The sequence below is a fragment of the Diabrotica virgifera genome, chromosome 9 (assembly GCF_917563875.1).
Source record: "Diabrotica virgifera virgifera chromosome 9, PGI_DIABVI_V3a".
Classification (NCBI taxonomy): domain Eukaryota; kingdom Metazoa; phylum Arthropoda; class Insecta; order Coleoptera; family Chrysomelidae; genus Diabrotica; species Diabrotica virgifera.
This window is the reverse complement of record NC_065451.1, coordinates 185100066-185121882: the sequence shown is the minus strand read 5'-3', so window position 1 is coordinate 185121882 and position 21817 is coordinate 185100066. Positions and strand designations below refer to the sequence as shown.

General features: G+C 34.6%; 1 protein-coding gene across 1 annotated transcript in view; it reads left to right on the top strand.

Annotated features, from left to right (window-relative positions):
* Positions 1–21817, top strand: part of LOC126891812 (uncharacterized) — a 999773-nt gene that overhangs the window by 901578 nt on the left and 76378 nt on the right. The window contains exons 13-15 of the mRNA XM_050661086.1: positions 4804–4933; positions 8769–9026; positions 15270–15533. Of these exons, the coding sequence (XP_050517043.1) occupies positions 4804–4933; positions 8769–9026; positions 15270–15533 (652 nt within the window). The remainder of the gene's footprint in view (positions 1–4803; positions 4934–8768; positions 9027–15269; positions 15534–21817) is intronic.

Here is a 21817-nt window from a genome sequence, read left to right as displayed (position 1 = left end):
CTGCACATCTTTGTATTAGAAGAATATATTTTTAAGGATATTCTAAGAAAGTGCTATCAAGTGCTATATTGCTCAGAAGTATGTTTTCAGCATCACCTAATCTCATCTTAGGTTCTACTGGTTCTACCAAATACCTATTATATTTAGGTACATATTTTAATGGCAAATGAGAATGCAGTTAGTACCTACATTCTGCAATATTACTTAAAAAGTAAGTACATATTTATAAATTTTAGTTATCTATATAAACTATTATACCGGGTGTCCACTTATATCTTCCCCCATTTTAACTGCCTATAACTTCTAAACGGCTCAAGATAGAAATATGCGGTTTTCGCTGAAATGTTTTATTTTAGTAAAAGTTTTGTCTGAATGGATTAAACTTTTTATATCGCTTTCAAATACGAAAACAAAAATGGCGGATTTTTGAAAAAAAATTTGTTGATTTTTTTTTAATGGAACACCCAGTATATTTTTTTGTAAATTGAAAGAAAGGTCCTTCTCCTATCCAGCTATATAAAGTTTTTCAAAATCGGTTCTCAAATCACTGAGTAATTAATTTTTAAAATGAGAGGTGCAACATGGATATCACATAACATAATATCAATTTATGTGATTTCCACATTGCATCTCTCATTTTAAAAATTAATTGCTCAGTTATTTTAAAACCGATTTTAAAATTTTTTATATCGCTGGATAGGTAAATAAACGTTTTTTCAAGTTTTTAGGTAAATGACCATTTTCTATAACGCTTTTAAATAAAAAATGGCGGATTTTTGAAAAAAAAACGTTTTTGACTTTTTTTATTAAAGCACCCAGTATACTTTTTTTTAACTTGAAAAAATGGTCATTTACCTATCCAGCGATATAAAAAATTTTAAAATCGGTTGTCAAATGACTGAGCAATTAATTTTTTAAATGAGAGATGCAATGTGGAAATCACATAACATAATATCAATTTGCTTAGTCATGTTATTTAGGTATGTGATATCCACGTTGCACCTCTTATTTTAAAAATTAATTACTCAGTGAGTTGACAACCGATTTTGAAAAACTTTATATCGCTGGATAGATGAATGACCTTTCTTTCAATTTACGGAAAAATATACGTGGTGTTCCATTAAAAAAAAGTCAACAACGTTTTTTTCAAAAATCCGCCATTTTTTTTTCTTATTTGAAAGCGATATAAAAAATTTAATCCATTCAGACAAAACTTTTGCCAAAATAAAACATTTCAGCGAAAACCGCATATTTCTATCTTGAGCCGTTTAGAAGTTATATGCAGTTAACCCGGCATTGGTCGCTAGGTTGTCACGCGAGTGGTCGCGCGTGAGATTTTCTCTCACATGTCCAACTTTTGCCTTTCCTTACAAAATTTTACAAAAAAGATGAGGTTTTATCAACGATGAAGCCATTTGCTTCAAAAAGGCACGACGTTTTTCTGTTTTATTACTATTATCTTTATATAAGATGTGACTATTGATGCCGCCAATATTTAACATTGAAAAATATATGATAAGTGACCATCTACAACTAACCCGTGAAACAGAATATAGGATTTTCATATCATCGACCACATCCACGGCGCCTTTTATTACATCATAAAAGGATATTATTTTAGGTTTTAAGGGGGAAAATAAAATTAACTTTTATACACAGTTGGTGACGCCGGTGGTCGCTTGATGAGAGAATCTCTCACATGAAGCGCACTGACTCAATAATATGGTGATACTAAGTAAACTGAGTCACTATCTGAGCGGACGAGTCTATTAGATTGTCGAGGGAGGATAGTTAGGAGACTAGAAGGAACTACAGCGCGTATAATTTCCCAGAAAAAAAGTTGTGCGCAATTTTCTGAAACCGTGAGAGAAAATCTCATATAGCGACCACTGGCGGGTTAAAATGGGGTAAAATATAAGTGGACACCCGGTATTATAATATTTAGCTAAACTGAACTATGTATGAGTAACTAAAATTTATATCCTTATTTGTACTTACTTATATGTATTTATTAAATAATATTGAGTTACCAAAATAGATTATACCTATTTTGAAGCACAGCAAACAAAATAAAGGAGATTATGTATGTTCTTTAGTTCTAGTACTTTATCATTAGTCTTCATCCTTAACACTGCATAGATACAAATAATGTCTATTTTCGATTTCATATTTTACCGTTGTTTAGGTAAGAAATGGTCAGAATAAGACAAGACGGGGTTAGGGGGATGGGGTATTTGTATTGTGGAATAACAACATCGGTGCACCGGTGGTTATAGTGTTGCCAAACGGAGGGAAATTTCGCTTTTTGCGGGAATTTTCAACATAAAAGGTGATAAAGGGAAAAGTTAACTCAAAAGGGAATTTTTCTTCCAGTCCAAATTGTAAAATATTAAAAAAAATCAAAATATTTGAAAATAATTAAACATATGTTCTCAGATTTTGTAAACAGGAGGGAATTTTTTTATAAAAGTGAGAATTTTTAAGGTTGACGGAAAAAGCTTACTCGACGGTTGGCAACACCAAAGCCGTGGGTTTTGGCCATAGATAAGAGGGTGGTTTGGCATGCTTTGGTTCTGGAATGGACCGTATTGAATTGAATGTACCTAAATTCAAATTCCAACGATGTAAAAATACTCGTGATAAACTCGAAAGGTAAAGTTATTTCAATTATGAAAACGAATTTTTAATAATAAACGTTAATACAATTAATGTTTAAACTTTTTTACCATTCAACAATTTTGAATTGAAATTCGTCCAATACTACCTACATACATAAATTTTATTAGTTATTCTAAAATATAACGAAGTTGATAATCTATTAGGCTATTATTAATCATACTTCCTAGACATACATATTATTTTTAAGATATTTTAAAAGTATCTACTTATAAGTATGTGTTAAGAATGTACTTATAAGCACTTATAAATATGTGCTAAGAATATTCGATAAAGGTATATTCTAAGAATAATATCTACTTATAAGAATGTGTTAAGAATGTACTTATAAGTACCTATGTGCTAAGAATATTCGATAAAGGTATATTCTAAGAATAAACTTTTACGAATATTCCGGGTTACTACGTACACGAATGTACTCAGTATATTCGGTACGAGAATATACTTTAAAGTATATGCAAAGAACATGAAATTTAGAATGTTTTTTAAGGTACATGCTATGCTTGTACTACGCATATACTAAAAAGAATATACTCTGACGAATGTTGGTAGTATATGCTTAGAACATGATACGAACATCATTGTTATGTGGGTGTTAGCTATAAGTGTGCCAAATTTACTGTCAATCCAATCAGTTCTTTAAAAGTCAGAGCAATAACCGTGATTCACTGGACTATAAAGTACAGTATGCGGCAAAATAAGCAGTACTGAAATTAATATTTCAATGTTGATGATTATTTATATATTATCTATATATACATAATATAGCCTTGCAAACATTATTCACAACGATGCACGTTCCCAATAAAACAGATGTTAAATATGCCCTCTAGTCAGTGGCGGATCTACGGGGGGGGGGGGGGGGAAATGAGGAAATTTATTACTAACAAGGTCCAAAATTAGAGAAAAAAATTGTTCAAACATAAAAATATATTAGCTGACATGCAACCGAAAGCACAGAAAGACAAATTCAACCTAATAAACACGCTAGTTAGGAAAATTAAGGGCTAAATGTCTATGTTATTATTTATATCTTTTACGTAATCTGAGTTTATCTTTTTTAAGTGTTTTGGTTGGTTTTCCATTGGAAGTTCCCCCTAAGGCAATTTTCCCCTCCCAAGGCAAGAGTGTAGATGCGCCACTGCCTCTGGCATAAAAAATCTTTAATTCTAGTCCGCAATTCCTAAATGCCAGACGGTGAATCAGTCTGACTCCTTCAGCATTCCCATATGTACGCATTTGGTGGCGTTAGTTCTGGTGAGTGGCAACTACCAAAATCATGGAGCAGCATTCGAAGAGACTCCCTGGCAGTGTGACAGATTGTCCCATCCTGCTGAAACCATTGTTGATTTTAGGCTTGGACCGTTTTTCTGATATTTTCCGTATGACCGAAAATAGTACTCCACCATAAAAATTTTTTCTGCAAAACTGAGAACCATTCTGAAGGACCTAACATTATCACGACATTCACGTATAACAACGTTTGAACTCCACTTAGTACGTTTCGGCGCCTGACACATACAAATTTATGGCATACGAATTACAGTACTGTTTATTTTGCAGCATATGCTTCTTTTCATGAGCATTTTTCAGTGCGTCACAAATGATAGAAAAAAAGGTAAGTCCGTGATAATATACATTTATGACATTTATTCTAACATGACATTTTAGTTAAATCTGACAGTTGTCACATTTTATTTGCAATTTGGCATAAAAACAAATCAATTGTTTATTGCATTTATAAAATGGTATTTTCTTTGATTTGTATAGTCTTATAAATTGTACAGATTATATTCGTAGATATATATTACATAATTAGTAATTAATTTTTTTTCGATTATAGCGCCATCTATTGACAACTAGAATAAATATTAAAAATGTCACCGACGAAATGTAATCACCGACGTGCATTTTTTTTTCTGTCATATACAATTTAATGCGTTAGAAAGAAATCGAAAAACTGTGACGCACTGAAAGATCCTCATGAGAAAAACCATACCTTACTATTACAATTATTTATTCATACTCTTATAAATTAATGAGGTAATCACTTAACATCGACTTTTAAATAATCTTGTATTTTAAAAAAATCTATAGAATTTAACACGATTAAAATATTTATTTCAGATATGGAACATGACAGCATGGCCAGGAGGTATGTTAAATAAAACAGCTCCCAACACAAATTACACCTGTCAAGCGACGTCAAATAAAATTGGAGTTGGTATTACTTCCACTGCAGAAATAGCTGTCGACTGTAAGTATACAACATTTAATATCACAAAAATTACAAAATAAATAACCATTTAAATATATAAATATACGTAGACTTCAGTTGGAACTTGGAATCAAGATTGACGGAACTAGCATAAACAACATCAGGCGCTAATGATACTGTCCTAATATTTAGCAAGCAACGCACAAAAACTCCAACGCACAATTTTTGTGTATTCTCTGCGCGGTGGTGGTTGTGCGAATGAGTTTATATTTCTTTATAACAGGTAGCTTTACATAAAATAATCTGCTTTGCGATAACGACGCGACGTGTTTGAGTGTAATAAATGCCAACACAATTGTATTTTCAAAGAACGACACTTATCGTTCATTGTATCAAACATTGTATTAAACAATAAATCTATTGTTCGATAGTTAGTTAGTTCTAGGTCAGCGAAGCTTCGCAGAAAAGTATAATATTGATATTTCAACAGTTTCTTCTTCTTGCAGTACCGTCTCGTATCGGAGGTTGGCTACCATCACAGCAATCTTAACTTTGTTGGCTGCAGCTCTGAACAACTGTATTGAACTGCACCCATACCACTATTTTAAATTTCGCAACCAGGAAATCCTCCTACGTCCCACATTTCTCTTTCCCGAGATTTTTCCTTGGATTATGAGTCTTAGCGCAGAGAGTACTTTTCTCCTCTCATTATGTGGCTTAGATATTCCAGTTTTTTCGTTTGTATGGTTTTTATGACTTCGCATTCCTTCCCCATTTTCAGAAAAACATCTTGATTTGTTATTCTTTCTGTCCATGGTGTTTCTCCTGTAGCACCACATCTCGAATGCCTTAATGTTTTTGATGTTTATCTTTTTCAGTCTCCAAGCTTCCGTGCCGTACAGCAGAACGGCGTTCTTAAGTTTATATTTATGTCCCGGCTGCATAGGAACTTTTTCATTTTGACAAACGATTGTCTCGCTATCCCTATTCGCCTCTTGATTTCTCTTGTCTGGTCATTAGTATCAGTGAACCAAACCCCTAAATATTTGTAGGACGTAACTCTTTTAACTGGCTGATTATTTATGGTTAAATCATAGATTTAAGAAAGTGTTTTCATTAATCTAAGGGTTAAAATTCACATTTGTGTATAGCTTCTTTGTTACAATCATGAATTTTAGTCTTTTTGATGTTCAGTTTTAGACCATACTTATTGGTATGAATGTTTATGTTTTCCATCAAATACTGTAAATTTGCTAGGTTATCTGTTACTTAGCGTATCATCAGCGTATCGTATATTGTTAATTAACTCTCCGTTAATGTTCATACCATGACGCTCCCATGTTCTAGGAGCACTTCTCGACATATTGTTTCGCTATATACAGGGTGTCCCTAAAAGATTGGTCATAAATTATACCACAGATTCTGGGGTCAAAAATATGTTGACTGAACATAACTTACCTTAGTACAAATGTGCACATAAAAAAAGTTATAGCCCTTTGAACTAACACAATGAAAATCATTTTTTTTCAATATTTACAAAACTGTTGGAGATTTTTTATTGAAAATAGACGTGTGGCATTCTTATGGCAGGAACATCTTACCAAAAAATTATAGTGAAATTTGTGCACCCCATAAAAATTTTATGGGGGTTTTGTCCCTTAAACCCCCCTAAACTTTTGTGTATGTTCGTATTAAATTATTGTTAAAGTATTATTCGTTAAACACAGTGTTTTTAAAACTTTTTTGCCTCTTAGTACTTTCTCAAAAAGCCAGTTTTTATCGAGATATTTTGAATATTTGTCAAATCCACCACCTATTTGTATATGGTTAAGTACGATTATAGAGACCTGGTAATAATATGAAAAATCTATAATTTACATTTTTATAATATGAAAATATACTAAGAGGCAAAAAAGTTTTAAAAACACTGTGTTTAACTAATGGTACCGCAATAAAAGTTTAATTGGAACTTACACAAACATTTGAGGGGTTTAAGGGAACGAAACCCCCATACAATTTTTATGTAAACATATTAAAAAAGAAGCCACATCTCGATAAAAACTGGTTTATCGAAAAAAGACTAAGAGGCAAAAAAGTTTCAAAAATATTGTGTCTAACTATTGGTACCACAATAATAATTTAATTGGAACGTACACAAAAGTTTGGGAGGGGTTTAAGGGAACAAAACCCCATAAATTTTTTATGGGGAGCACAAATTTCACTATAATTTTTTGTTAAGACGATCCTGCCAGAAGAACGCCACATGCCTATTTTCAATAAAAAATCTCTAATGGTTTTCGAAATATTGGAAAAAATTAATTTTCATTTTGTAACTTTAAAGGGCTGTAACTTTTTTTATGTGCGCAAATTTGTACTAAGGTAACTTAGGTCCAATCAACATATTTTTGACCCCAGAATCTATGGTATAATTTATGACCAATCTTTTCGGGACACCCTGTATATTGAATAGTAGTGGAGAAAGCACACAACCCTGACGCACACCTCGACTAATCTCAATTTCTTCGGTTAACTTATTACCAACGTTGATTTTTGCTGTTTGTTCCCAGTACAACCTGGATATGATGTTAATGTCGCGACTGTCGATGTTTTTGCTTCTTAGGATTTCATACAGCTTTCGGTGTCTGACTTTATCGAAGGCCTTCTCAAAATATATAAAACCTACGTAGAGGTCTTGGTTTACATCCAAACATCTTTGCATTAACACACTCAGACCAAACAAAGCTTCCCGTGTTCCCAGTCCACTTCTGAATCCAAACTGGGTGGCGCTTATGTCCTCTTCTAATTTATTAAATATTCTTTTGTGAATTATTTTTAAAAACAATTTTAGTGTGAGGCTCATCAATGCTATAGTTCTGTGGTCTGAACACTCTCTAGCGTTATTCGTCTTAGGGATTGTGACAAAACTAGAGGAGAGCCATTTCTTTGGTATGACGGCTGTTCTATAAATTGTGTTAAAGAGGTTCACCATTATTTCAAGTGAGTCGTCGTCTATAAATTTCAACAATTCTACAGGAATTTCATCTGGTCCTGCAACTTTACCCCCTTTAGTGTTCCTTATAGCATATTCTATCTCGTTTTTTAGGATTTAAGGCCCTGTTGTATTGTCTATATAGGTTCTGCCACTGTTATTTCTGGTATTTCGTCTGTAAAAGTTCTTCAATGTATTCTGTCAATTTTGCCAGTTTTTCATTTAAATCTGTAATTAGTTTACCTTTTTTGTCTGTTACGATGGATGCTTGTTTCACTTTTTTACCTGTTATTTCCTTGATCTTTTTATGCATGTTAAAGCTATCGTACTTTCTTTCATATTATTCTATTTTCTTGCAGTTTTGCAAAACCCACTTATCTTTGGCTTCTCTAATTTTTCTCTTAATCTCACGGTTCACTTCTTTGTATTTTGTCTTGTTGGTTTTATTTCTTCGCCTTTCCTCCATGAGGTACAAAATTTCGTTTGTAATCCATTCCTTTTTTAATTGGAGCTAAGGAGCCTTCACCAGCTGTCATAAGGGTCTTTTCTATCTCTATCCATTTGTCCTCTACATTGCCTGTGTTCCTATTTTTTGCAGTGAGGTTTTTAAGATTGTTGTTTACCTGTTCTCTTGTCCTTTCCAGTATAGTTGCGTCTTTCAGTTGCTTAACGTCTATCTTTTGTTTAGCTGCACTATTGTGATCCGATTCTATATCAGTGCCTGGATAGGTTTTTGTAGACGTGATGGAGTTTTTAAACCGGCTTCTGATTAGTATATAATCGATTTGATTCCTGACGTTGTTGTCTGCATTATCCCTTGGTGATGTCCACGTGTACAACAGTTAGATTGAACCTAATTATTCTAAAACTGATTATTCGTTTCAGATCCACCAGAGGAGGTCACCACTAGCGACAAGACGGTCAATGTGAAAGAAGGAGAAGCTCCCGCGACGGTAAAATGCTACGGTAAAGGTCGACCCGCTCTGAGTTTCCAGTGGAAAAGGATGGACAATGCTGAGGTGATATCGACCAATGATGTGTTATCGCTCTCGAAAATGTCCCGAAGCGATAAGGCTGCTTACATGTGTGAGGCATCCAACAAACACGGCTTGGAAACTGCGATGGTGCATTTCAACGTTCAATGTAAGTTGCCTTTACATTGTGTTCACTAATCTATACTTAATATTAGCACTTTGAGACAAGCAGACTCATGACTTGGTTTACAAGCTTCCTCCATTCCTGTTTCTCCTTCGCTTTTTCTTTCAAATTTCTTATATTAAGATCCAGTCTTAGAAAAGTTGAATGAAAAACATGATACGTTTAATATGTTAAACTGAAGAAGGTGGTCTTTATCATAAGAAAACTCCACATACTATAACCGATTCGTCGGGAAAAATGATAATAGAGGAATACGAAATTCGAACTACATACTATAAAATTGGCAAAAATCAAAAAAGCCATTGGTCCTGACAACATACCTACAGAAATGTTAAAGCTCATAAATGAGGAAAACATTGGAATACTATTCAAACTTTTCAATGATGTTTTTTTTTCACCAAACTCGACTGGTGATATCCCTGAAAATTGGTTAAAGTCCGAATTTATAACCCTACCAAAAAAAAACAACGTCCGAAAAACTGTAGCTATTATAGAATGATAAGCCTTAGGAGCCACACTTTGAAAATCTTTCTACGTATCATCCACAGTAGAATCAGAGATAAATTGTGAAGAAGACCAGGGTGAAACACAATTTGGCTTCAGAAATGGACTGGGAACCCGGGACGCACTCTTTGTACTAAATGTATTATTGCAGAAATGCCAAGATCAAAGGAAAGACGTCTTTGCTGTATTTATTGACTATGAGAAGGCCTTTGATCGAGTAAAATATCACAAATTAATTAAAATATTAAAGGATAAAGGAGTTGATAGTCAAGATGCACGAATCATAGAAAAATTATACTGGTGTCAAACAGCGACAGCTTGCATAAATAGAAAATCAACAGAAATATGCAAAATACAAAAAAATGACAGGGTTGTATACTGTCCCCACTGTTATTCAATTTATATTCAAATAGAATATTTAAAGAAGCGCTGCATAATTTGGAATGGGGTGGGAAAGTTAATGGAATTCTGATAAATACAATCAGATATGCAGATTAGTTATTCTAAGTGATGATATGAATGGATTACAACACCTTTTAAATACTATTGACACAGTGGGAAGAGAGTTTGGCCTAAACATAAACTGTTCAAAAACAAAATACATGGTATTTAGCCGTTTGGCCAAGCAAGATTCACGGTTTTATGTTGATGGTCATATAATTCAAAGAGTACAAAGTTTTAAATATCTTGGTTGCCATATTACTGAACAACTAGATCCAGATAAAGAGATAAAAAATGTAGAATCGAGATAGCACGCACGACATTTTTAGAAATGAGGTCATTCTTCTGTAATGATAACTTGCAACTTCAACTTCGAAAGCGCATGATTAAATGTTACATTTGGTCAGTCCTCTTGTATGGTGTCAAAGCATGGATATTAAAAATATCCACCATTAACCGTTTGTAGGCCTTTGAAATGTGGCTGCACAGACGTATACTGAAAATACCATAGAGGACTATGCTGACAAATGTGGCAGTCCTTAAGAGACCAAATGCCGCCCGCGAGCTGCTTGATAACATCAGATATAGAAAGATGGCCTATTTTGGACACGTAGTAAGGGGAGACCGGTATAATATTCTTCAACATATTATGATGGGTAAAATCGAAGGACGCAGAGGAATTGGTAGAAACTAGGCCTCTTGGTTGAAGAATATCCGGGAGTGGACAGGAATAAAGAAAGCAGAACACCTATTTAGAATAGCTCGAGACAGAGACAGTTTTGCCATGTTAATCTCCAACGTCAAGGGGACTTGATAGGGTACGTTAAGAAGAAGAAGAAGAAGATCCAGTCATCATTAACTTCATGATTCTATCTGCTCCTACGCCTTTCTCTTTTTACCACCTATTGTGGCGCATAACACGATTTTTGTCATTCCAACTTTGGTCATTCTTTGGACATATCCCAACCATCCAAATCCTTGTTCTCGTACTACTGAAATAATATTAGGCTCCTAGAGTGCCCTATCTAGAGTGTCTCTTATCTGATGCTATGTATTTTCTACGTTGTTATATGGAGTAGAGGCCTGGGCACTTTCCGAAGCTTCTTTAAGAAAATTCAAGTCATTCGAGGTATGGTGTTACAGACGCAGTTTAAAAATTTCGTGGGTGGATAATGTAACTAATGTTAAGGTCCTACATAGAATAGGCAAGGAATGCAATATTATTATTACCATCAAAGAACGCAAACTAGAATATATTGGCCATGTTATGGGGAACGAACAGAGGTCCATAAACTACGTCGTAAAAGTTTTGGAGTTTTTAATACTCTCCCCCCCTCCGTCGTAAAGCGTCGTTTACAGTACACCCCCTCATACCGACGTCGCAATTGCATCTCATGACCAGGGCCGGATTTAAGGGGGGGCAGGCTGGGCAGCTGCCCGGGGCCCTCACATTTCGGGGGCCCCACAAAGTCCCAAACATAAGAGATTCATTTAAACAGATATTGGCAAGAGATACAGGAACAATGTATGACAAGTATAAAATGAAGGAGCGAAGGAGTGATAATATTGCATTGTTTATGGTTATGTTTTTGACCTTCCACCGGGTGGGTGTATTGCTTCGTTTGTAAATTCTTATGAAGTGATGAGAAGAGAATTTTGTGATAGGAAACATGTAGATGCAGATAGTAAGCTTATGGATCACGAAATGTCTAAAGCATACGAAATAATTGGGCGTATTGATACTGAAGTAGCAAAACAGACCGAAGAAGTAAAGAATTATTGGAAAATGTTAACCCAAAGACTAATTTTAGGGTTATAAAGTTTATTTGTGAACGAGATTTAGCATTTCGCAGCGAAAAGGAGTTGTCGAGTTCATCACAAAATGAAAATTATTTGAAAATACTCCAGTTATTAGCTGAATATGATCAATTTTAGAAGCACCATATTTTAATAAATATTCAAATCCTGGACGCGGGCATGTCAACTATCTTTCATCAACCATATGTGAGGAAATTGTACATCTGATGGGTCAAAACGTATTAAATGAAGTAGTTTCAAGGATTAAGAAGTCAAAATATTATTCAGTTCATACAAATCAATTAACTGTGACATTTCGTTACATAGAAGGTTTCACTCCTGTTGAAAGGTTTACCATATTTTTGCCAAATCGCCGTCATAAAGCAGAAGATATATTTAATTATCTAATGACATTTTTGCAAGAACATGATATCGATCTGAAAAACTGCAGGAGACCGTTCTACGTTAATGCGTCAGATATCAATGGAAAATACAATGGTGTTCAAGCTGAAATTATAAAACAAAAAGGTACATATCCATACGTGGGTGCTCCGTGCTCGGTGTAGCTGCTTAAATGGATACGGCATGCGCTCCCCTACATATAAACAGCAAACCGGTTAAATCACTGGTTGGCGATCACCAACGTATCTACTATGTGGAGCTGCTACACCGAGCACGGAGCACCCACGTATGGATACGTACCTTAACATCTTGGAGTTGTGGATTCCTTGTGTCGCCCACTCTCTAAATTTAGTTTCAAAAGCTGCAACTGAGTGTTATCATGCATTAGCATAGCACCGCATTCTTTAATTTCTTAGAAGAACTAGCTTATATATATTTTTCACTTCCTCTACATATAGATACAACTTAACAGAATGTTTTAAAGCTTCCTAAAAGAGCAAATACTACTAGATGGTCATCGAGGTAATGCCGCAAAAGAACTAGTTAAAGGTTATATTCAGATTAAAGGAGCAATATTCAAAATTTCGGAAGACTATGAGCAACAATCTAAAACTCATTGCAAATGGTTTGTTGTACCTATAATCGAATGTGTTTACTGGAAACAGAGAGCATATCAGGGAGGACAAACAGCACAAGTCGTATTCTTCAAGATCCAAATATTGACCTTAATTCAGGAGTCGCAGCACTTAGATCACTTATACAAATTTTACAGTCAAGACGTGACAATTTCGAAAGATGTGAGAACATTGGGGAAGTTTAGAACTCAAAATTTTATCGGTATTATAGATTACGTCTAAGTCAGAGGCTTTCTGCATAGGATTCCATCCATTCCAATTTTGGATTTTTACATCATTTTGGAAAATTGGAAAATTTAACTCTGAATGAAATTGAAGCTCACTCACTAAAGCTTACCAACATTTATAGCAATGATTTAGATGAAAACTTATGTGTCCATCTGGTACAGTTTGTAAGATTCTTTAATTCATTTAAAGAGGAAATCAGCTCATCAAATATAAGCAAAGAATTTCAAATGTACCAACTGCTAAAAAAAAGAATATGAATGATGCTTTTCCAAATGTTGAGGTGACACTTTGTTAATATTTAGGTCTGATGCTAACTAACTGCAGTGGTTAGAGATCATTCTTAAAATTTAAGTTAATTAAAAGTCGACTTCGGTTTATGATGGGCCAAGAGTGTTTCTCTCTACAATGAGCATTGGCCACGATGTCTAAATGCAACTTATGTCCCACATAATCAAGAAATTTTTAATTAAAATATCTCGAAAAGTTCCCGGACTTTAACCATACATCTTACTATTATTTTTAGTATTTTACTGTAACAAGTTACAGCCCTTGTACTTTTTATTATTTAAAATTATATTTATAAAAGTAGATCAATATTTTTTTAATGGTAGGAGGTAGGGCCCCCACACCAATTCTGCCCAGGGGCCCCCACAGGCTTAAATCCGGCTCTGCTCATGACCCTCCTTTTTAGTGATTTTTTTTAATTTTAATTAATATCCGCGTACTTTTTTCTCTCAATTCAATGTAGGTATAACTAGTTAGCTTTATTGGGACAAAAGACAACACTTTTATCGGAGTTCCTATGCTTTCTTAGATGCATCATATTAATCTTGATACTTATTTTGTTTTGATTTCAATGCCAAAAAAGGTTTCCAAAATTCCTTTTATTAAGAGGAAAGGAACATTTTGACGCCTGACAAAATTTTCAATGTATTTTAGATGTAATCATTTTTTTCGAATCCTGAGAAAACTAATAAGTATTTTTGAAAAATTTAAACGCAGAATGAAAGATTACTTTATTACCGAGGGCCAAAAGTCCCTTAGAATGAATAAAAAGTTTCTTTTGAATGAGATACTTGAAATTAAAAATCACACTACATTTTCTCTTAGTTTTTCACCCCTGTAACTTATTAAAATAAACATTATAGAAGTTTTCAGGGACTTTCGGCCTTCGGTAGGAACGTAATCTTTCATTCTGTGTTTAAATTTTTCAAAAATACTTATTAGTTTTCTCAGGATTCGAAAAAAATGAATCCCCATTTAAATACCATTGCAGCCGAAAAAACGTACCCATCCAATTAAGTATAAATACAATGTACTAACTAAACAGAATATAATATTTTATTTCTATTCATTCTTGTAGAATTGTTTCACACAGTAATCACAGAGTATTTAGTAAATAAATGAACAGTTTAATATTTATTGCTTCCAGACGTTGTTCTGTATAGAAGCGTTTATTTAACGACATAAAACAATGTTTTACTGTTTGTTTTGCTGTACAAAACTGCTAGCAATAGTATTAAGGCTGTGAGTGATAAAAACGAGATGAAAAGTATGCGATAAAAGTAATATACTAATTCTTTTTAATTCTAAAATAGAGTAATTTTTTATATTCGTGAACATCAAACGACGTCTGATGTGCACTCATGGCCCCCTCCCCCCTATCGTATACCGTCGTAATAAGCAAAGTCCCCTTTTCAACGACGTAGTTTATGGATGTTCCCTTATGGCTTATTGCAACTAATCCTTCAGAGCAAGGTATTTGGAAAGAGAGCACATGAGGAGAAGAAAAATATCTTGGCTTCATAACTTGAGAAAGTGCTTCAATACATCTATAACCGGACTATTCCGAATAGCCCAAGCAAAGTTAAGCTAGCCATGATGATCGCCAACATCCGGAATGGATAGGCTCCTTAAGAAGAAGAAGAGTGTTCAAGCCACGTTAAAGAAGCAAGTGAATGCAATGGAGACGAATCGAAGAACAAACGATCATGGGGATTACAGAAATAGTTCAAAATTTAGGCGTTCAAGGATAAACACTTAAAGGCGAATCAATCAATCAAGAAAAATCTATAGATGACAGATGAGATCCCGAAACTATAGGACCGGACGAAAGGAAAAAAACTAGTTTTAGGAGAGCTAATAAATAAAAGGATATAACTATCAGCGTAATTCTTTATAGTTTCTTGCCAACTTTCAATTTTCATTTATTTTGTTACAGATGCTCCAGATTGCAGTATAACCCACGCAGATAGAGACGGTACTCCATCTTTAGTGTGTACAGCGCTAGCGAATCCCCCAGAGATGACCTTCGTGTGGAGAGTGAAAGAAGGTAACGAAACGTTTAACGAAACAAGCAACATTATTCAAGATGGTGCGAAGAGCTATCTCCAGCTCGATTCCAGCGTGGAGAACCCGAGAACTTATTACTGCATAGCAAATAATTCCATAGGATTCAGTAACGCGTGTCATGCAGAGGTGGCAGGTAAGTCATTCAAAAAAGAGAGGATACTAGATTTGGAAGACTAGATTCCTGTTTACTCCATGCGGAGCATAGGCCATCAACTGTCTGCCTCCATTCTGTCGTATCCTTTGCACTGACCTTTATATCTGCCCAGGTTTTCCCAATATCATTAATTTCTTTCTCGGCACTTTTTCCACGTTTCTACGGGTCTACCTGGTCTACTCTTTCCGTGTGATGTCTATTCTAGGGCTTGCCTCATTATGTCTTTGTCAGGTCTCCTTAGTGTGTGCCCATTTAACTCCATTTCCTTTTGCATATTGTCTTAGATATAAGTTCCTGGTTAGTTCTTGTTCATAACTCTTGGGTTGATATGAGGTTTGACCAGCAAATGTTAAGAAACTTTCTTAGGCATTTATTTATGAACACGTACATCTGTCCAATACATTTTTTTGACACTTTTCAAGTTTCTGCTCCTTATAGTAGTAGAGTCTTCACGTTGCTGTTGAATAACCGTATTGTCGTTGCTTTTCAACAGATTTGAAACGCAGTTTATTATAAATTTTAGAATTCTTTTTGCAGTTCTTAAAGTACATCAAAGTACCAACAAAAAATATACTTCTTCTTCTTCTTAAAATGCCCTCTCCTCACTGGAGGTTGGTACTACAATTACAAACTCTTCTCTGTCTTCAGCATTTCTTATCAGCTACTCAAAATTTAGCCCTGTCCATTGTCGGATATTTCTCAGTCACGATAGCATTTTCCTTCCTAGTGCTCTCTTTACCTATATATTTCCCTTCGTGGGTTTTAGCCGACTCGACAACATGCCTCCACTGTTTTCTGTTCTGAGCAACCTCTATCCAATTCTCCACGCCCATAGCTTTCAGGTCTCCTGCTATATTATCTCACCACCGCAGTCGAGGGCGTCCGCGTGCTCTCCTTCCAGTTGGGACTTCCTCCCATACCAGCCTTACTGTTCTATGGTCAGAATGACTTCTGAGGTGCCCTGCCCATTGGAGTCTTCTGGGCTTGAGTTTTTTATGATGTTGGCGTCTGGGTAAAGTTCTTCGAGCTCTTTGTTAGTTCTTATCCTATATTGTCCTGATGCTTCATCCAGCACAGGCCCAAAGATCTTCCTTAGGATTTTTCTTTCCCAAACACGTAGTCTCTCTTCGTTTGCATTTGTTATCGTCTCCGTTTCGCTTCCATACATCACAACGGGTCGTATGATTGTTTTATGCACTTGTATCTTCGTACGTCTCGTTAGTTGTTTCGATTTTATAAGATTTTGGTGCGCAAAAGACATCTGTTGCCGGCCTGTATCCTATTGTTTATTTCTTGTGATCCGTCATTGTCTTAAGTTATTGTTGCGCCAAGATACTGAAATTCTCTAACGCGCTCAAATTTAAAGTCATCAATGGTGATATTCTGATCGATTCTGTCTCTGTAGATAAAATCAGTTCTCGATAAAATACTGTAGTCGGTTTTTCGATTCTTGCACTTCCGATTATGTGTGTTCCAGAGCTAAGTTGAAGAGTTATGGTGAAAGTGCATCTCCCTGTTTTAGTCCATTGTATATTTCGAATGTCTCCGAGCATTGTTGTCCAACTCTCAACTTACATCGTAACCGTTCCATACACATCCTTATCAACCTGACTAGTTTTTTTGGAAAGCCAATGCGGAGACCGGTCCTGCATCGATACCTATAATGTTGTATTCAATGTGGGCTCCGAACATTTTTAATATTAACAAAGTTTACTTATAAGTTATAAATTGTGAATCTCAGTGATATATTGAAATAAACTAATGTTGTTCTGAAGCTATTTTCTTGTGGCATTTTTACAATTTTAACTATTTAGAATGGGAAATAAGCCACAATATTATTAAAAAATGATTTTTATTAACGTTTCGACGCCCAAATCGGGTGCCGTTGTCAAAATAATAATAATAGTATTTTGTATTTTGACAACGGCACCCGATTTGGGCGTCGAAACGTTAATAAAAATCATTTTTTAATAATATTGTGGCTTATTTCCCATTCTAAATAGTTAAAATTGAAATAAACTGTAAGTTTACAAACTCTTTACATAATATCCAGTTAAATTAGCATTAAAGTTAGCAAACTGCAATTATTTGTTATTGTTGTCAATAAACAAATCCAGTTTTACCAGCAAAATAACCGCTTTTAGCAAAGACCGATATACCTGTTTTAGCAGGTGTACAGGGTCGGATTTACTTTTCACTTAACGTTTATCATCGAAATGAATTTAAACATGGAATCATACAACAGTTCTACAATACAAGGCCATCAAAGTCAAATAAACGCATCACAGTCATACTCATTAGCAGCGTCGAGAGTGCAATTTCCTTTAAAGTCCCAAGCAATTATCTTTAGTGCCTTAGAAAACACCAAACTTCAAGACTACCTTCTCCCACTTGGAAATATAATTCAACCGAAAAATATAATCTTCTCTTCTAGATTAGCTAATAATCGCATATGTATGTATTTATCCAATAAACAAATATTGGATGATTTTATGAATAATCATGGTCAAATAGAAATACAAGGTGAAATTGTCAGAGTAAGAAGGTTAGTTACACCAGCGGAACGACTTGTGCTCTCCGGCGTATGTCCTTCAATACCGCACGACTTGCTAATCAATGAGTTACAAAAAATCGGCATAGTTCCTGTCTCCCCCATGACATTCCTCAAAATTAGTGCTTCTATGCCTGAGTACAATCACATCCTTAGCTTTCGAAGACAAATCTATATCAGTCCTCACATTCTAAAACTACCAGAGTCATTTTTGACAACACGATATATAGAATATTCATTTTTCAAGACAGTTTAGTTTGCTTTAGATGCAAGAAGCCAGGTCACATTGCATCACAGTGCTCCGAACCACTAGCTCAACTAAACCCCACCAAAACAATGAAGCATCGGTATCCAGCGCAACAAATATATCTTTGCAAGCACCCAATGATACAACCCCTTCTCAGTGTAAACAAATGTCTATTTCTAATATTCCGGAGATACCGAACAAAGTAGATGCATCAAATAAGGACAGTCACATGATTAATCAACCAAAACGTAACTTTGATGAAATTATTTCACCTGAAGCAGATCCATCTTCAAAAGAATGTAATATTTTTCCACCACCTTAAGTCCAAGCAAAATCTAAAAAAGATAAAATTAGCTCAGCAAGCACTTCTGAATGCTCATTTTCTCTCTTACTTGACCCTGTTAAAAACTTCATAGAAAATCACCCTCTACCTTTCCCTCTAAACTTTGATCAACTTAACATGCTCTTAACGAATATCATGGGATCAACAGATCCTATAACCACAATTCAAGAATATACCACAGACCTATCAGCTTTGTCTCATATGCTCAGTCAACTTTACCCCCATTTAAAGGAAAGATCCATAAAACAAAAATTCACGTCCATAAAGAAAAAAATCAATAGTTATCTTGGCAGTGAGACATCGGACTGGGAAAGTGACACATCTCAATTAAGCCAACATTAAGATTCAAGTTTCTACTTCAAAAGAATATTTATGGATTTTTTCATCGCCTTGCTATGCTCCTCATCTTTCTCTGAATTCCAGCATCTATACTGCAGAGCTCTTTGATTTGTTCAAAGCCATCAAACATGTATATATTAAAAACCTCCCTTGTTGTCCAGTTCTTTCCGACTCTCTTAGCACAGTCAAAGCTATGCAAAGTATATACCATAAACACTCCATTGAGAAAAGAACAAAGGCCGAACTAATGGAAGCTCAAGAAAGTTTCAGAAGAATCCACTTCCTGTGGATACCATCCCACATAGGCATAGAAGGAAATATGAACAAGCAGATACTAGTGCGCGTAACGCTATCACTAATGATGCATCAGAAAGAGAGTATCGGAGTGTCGCTAGCGATCTAAAAGTTCATTTCAAAAATAAAGTGTTAGTGCATTGTCTACAAAGTGTAATTCATTTTTACGAATTTTTGATTTAATATTGTTACAAATGTTACAGAAATGACGCTAATAACCTTCGGGTGGATGCGACTTTGTCTTTAAAAAAAAAGTCTAGCCCTGCATACTCTATCAAATGCTTGTTTCACTATTAGTTGAGCATATTTCTTACTTATTATTTCTCAGTATGTGGTCTAGGTATGCTGTTTTTCTAACTTTCACTTTGCTGAAAAGTTGTCGTTTTTTACCAATTTAATGCAGCACTTCTTCGTTTGAGGCATGCGGTGTCCAAGGATTCTCCGGCAGATCCGCATTTCAAAGGCCTCCGATTTATTTACGATTGATGTTTTAAGGGTCCACGTCTCAACTGCATAGAGAAGAGTCGACCAGACGTAGCATTATGATAAATGTAGTCGAATTTTGATTTTTATTCGAGAATCGCATAGCAGTCTTGTGATCTTTTCTAAAGATTTTCTGGCCTGTTCTATTTTCGTCTTATTTCTAGAGGTTTTAGGCTGCTATGGATCTGACATCCCAGGTACTTAAATTTACTGGCCTGTTCTAAAATGTGCCCGTTTATTCTGTAAGGCTGAGGTAACGCTGCTGAAGAGCGTAATCAGCAGAAACAATTAAAGTAGCATTGATAGAAATTCGGGCAGGCCATAGTAATGCAAAAAACCATTATTTATATTTAAATGTACTTAAATGTAACTTTTAAACTAAGCAACTTATTTTAATCTGGCAAAAAGCATTTCGTAAATGACGGATTAGTAATTCTGATTTTGTCCCATAGCATATGAAGGTAAATTTCATTGAGTTTTAAATAGCTGTTTACGAACTTGCCCCATGTTCGGAATAGTTACTGTTTTTTTCTAATTTTTTACAAAAGTTCTAATTTCCAATGTAAATTGGTGTTTTTGGCAATGTGAATTATAGCGCATTAATGTTACTTCACGTTGATACCAAGAAAATTTAAATATTTGAAATATAATTTACAAAAAAATTATAAAGTCAAACTTAACGAAAACCGATCCGAACTTACCCCACTCCACCTTTTATGTAATTTAGCCTGTTAACAATTACAAAAAACAAGAGTTGCCCGATCTAATCTTGTTCTAACTATAAATAATTAATAGTTAAAAAATTACATTTCTTTTATGAATTTAAAAAAATAATTTTCGACTCGGGCAGATATTATATGATATTTTTTGGATCATTGTAAACAAAAAAGGTCTTTTGTAATTTTTCTCTAAGGTTGATCGTTTTCGAGTTATAATCAATTTAAAACTGAAAAAAGAACGAAAGATGACAATGTTCAAGGCTCAAAAACACAAGTAAAAAATATAATTTTTGCAATCATCAAGTAGGTACTTATTCAAGGTCTTTTGAAATTGAGGTCCTTTTTCTCTCAGGTCTCGATAAGAATTTTAGCCGTGTTTTATCCTAAAACATATTTTTTTAATTTTTAATGAGGAAGGTTTCTTTTGGGATGACGGGCATTAACAACTTAAAAACAATGGTTCAGAATGAAATATGTCCAAAAGGCGTATAAAGAACTGATAGAATAAGGTTTGAACTTGAATTTAGGTACTTCGAAATTTTAAAAATGATATTTTATACTTATGTTTTTGAGCCTTGAAAATCGTCATCTTTCGTTCTTTTTTCAGTTTTAAATTGTTTATAACTACAAAACAATCAACTTTAGAGAAAAATTACAAAAGACCTTTTTTGTTTAGAATGACCTAAAAATCTGAAATAGTATCTGCCCGGGTCGAAAATTTTTTTTATTTATAAAAAAAATGTCATTTTTTAATTATTAATTAATTATAGTTAGAACAAGATTAGATCGGGCAACCCTTGTTTTTTGTAATTGTTAACATGCTAAATTACATATCCAATAATTTTTATTAATTAAACATGGACGTTTACAAAAGAAAATATGGAAAAAATAGCAAAGACAGAAAGATCCATGGAAAGACAAATGCTGAACATTAAACTATCAGACAGGAAAAGAAACGAATGGGTCTGTAACAAAACCAAAGTGAAAGATGTCTCTACCCAAGTAGCAAAGCTTAAATGGAGGTTCGCCGGACACACCCTACGGCAGAAGGATGAAAGATGGACTAAGATGAATATACATTGGAGACCGTAGAACCACAAAAGAAAAAGAAGAAGGCCACAGATGCGATGGTCAGATCGTCTGAAGAAACACACTGGGTCAAATTGGATGCAAATTGCCCAAAATAGAGAGGCATAGAAGAAGAAAGAGGAGGCCTATATCCAAGGATGGATGTTTAGGGCTGATTAGATAGATAGAAACAGATCGGTGCAAATCGACCTTATATCG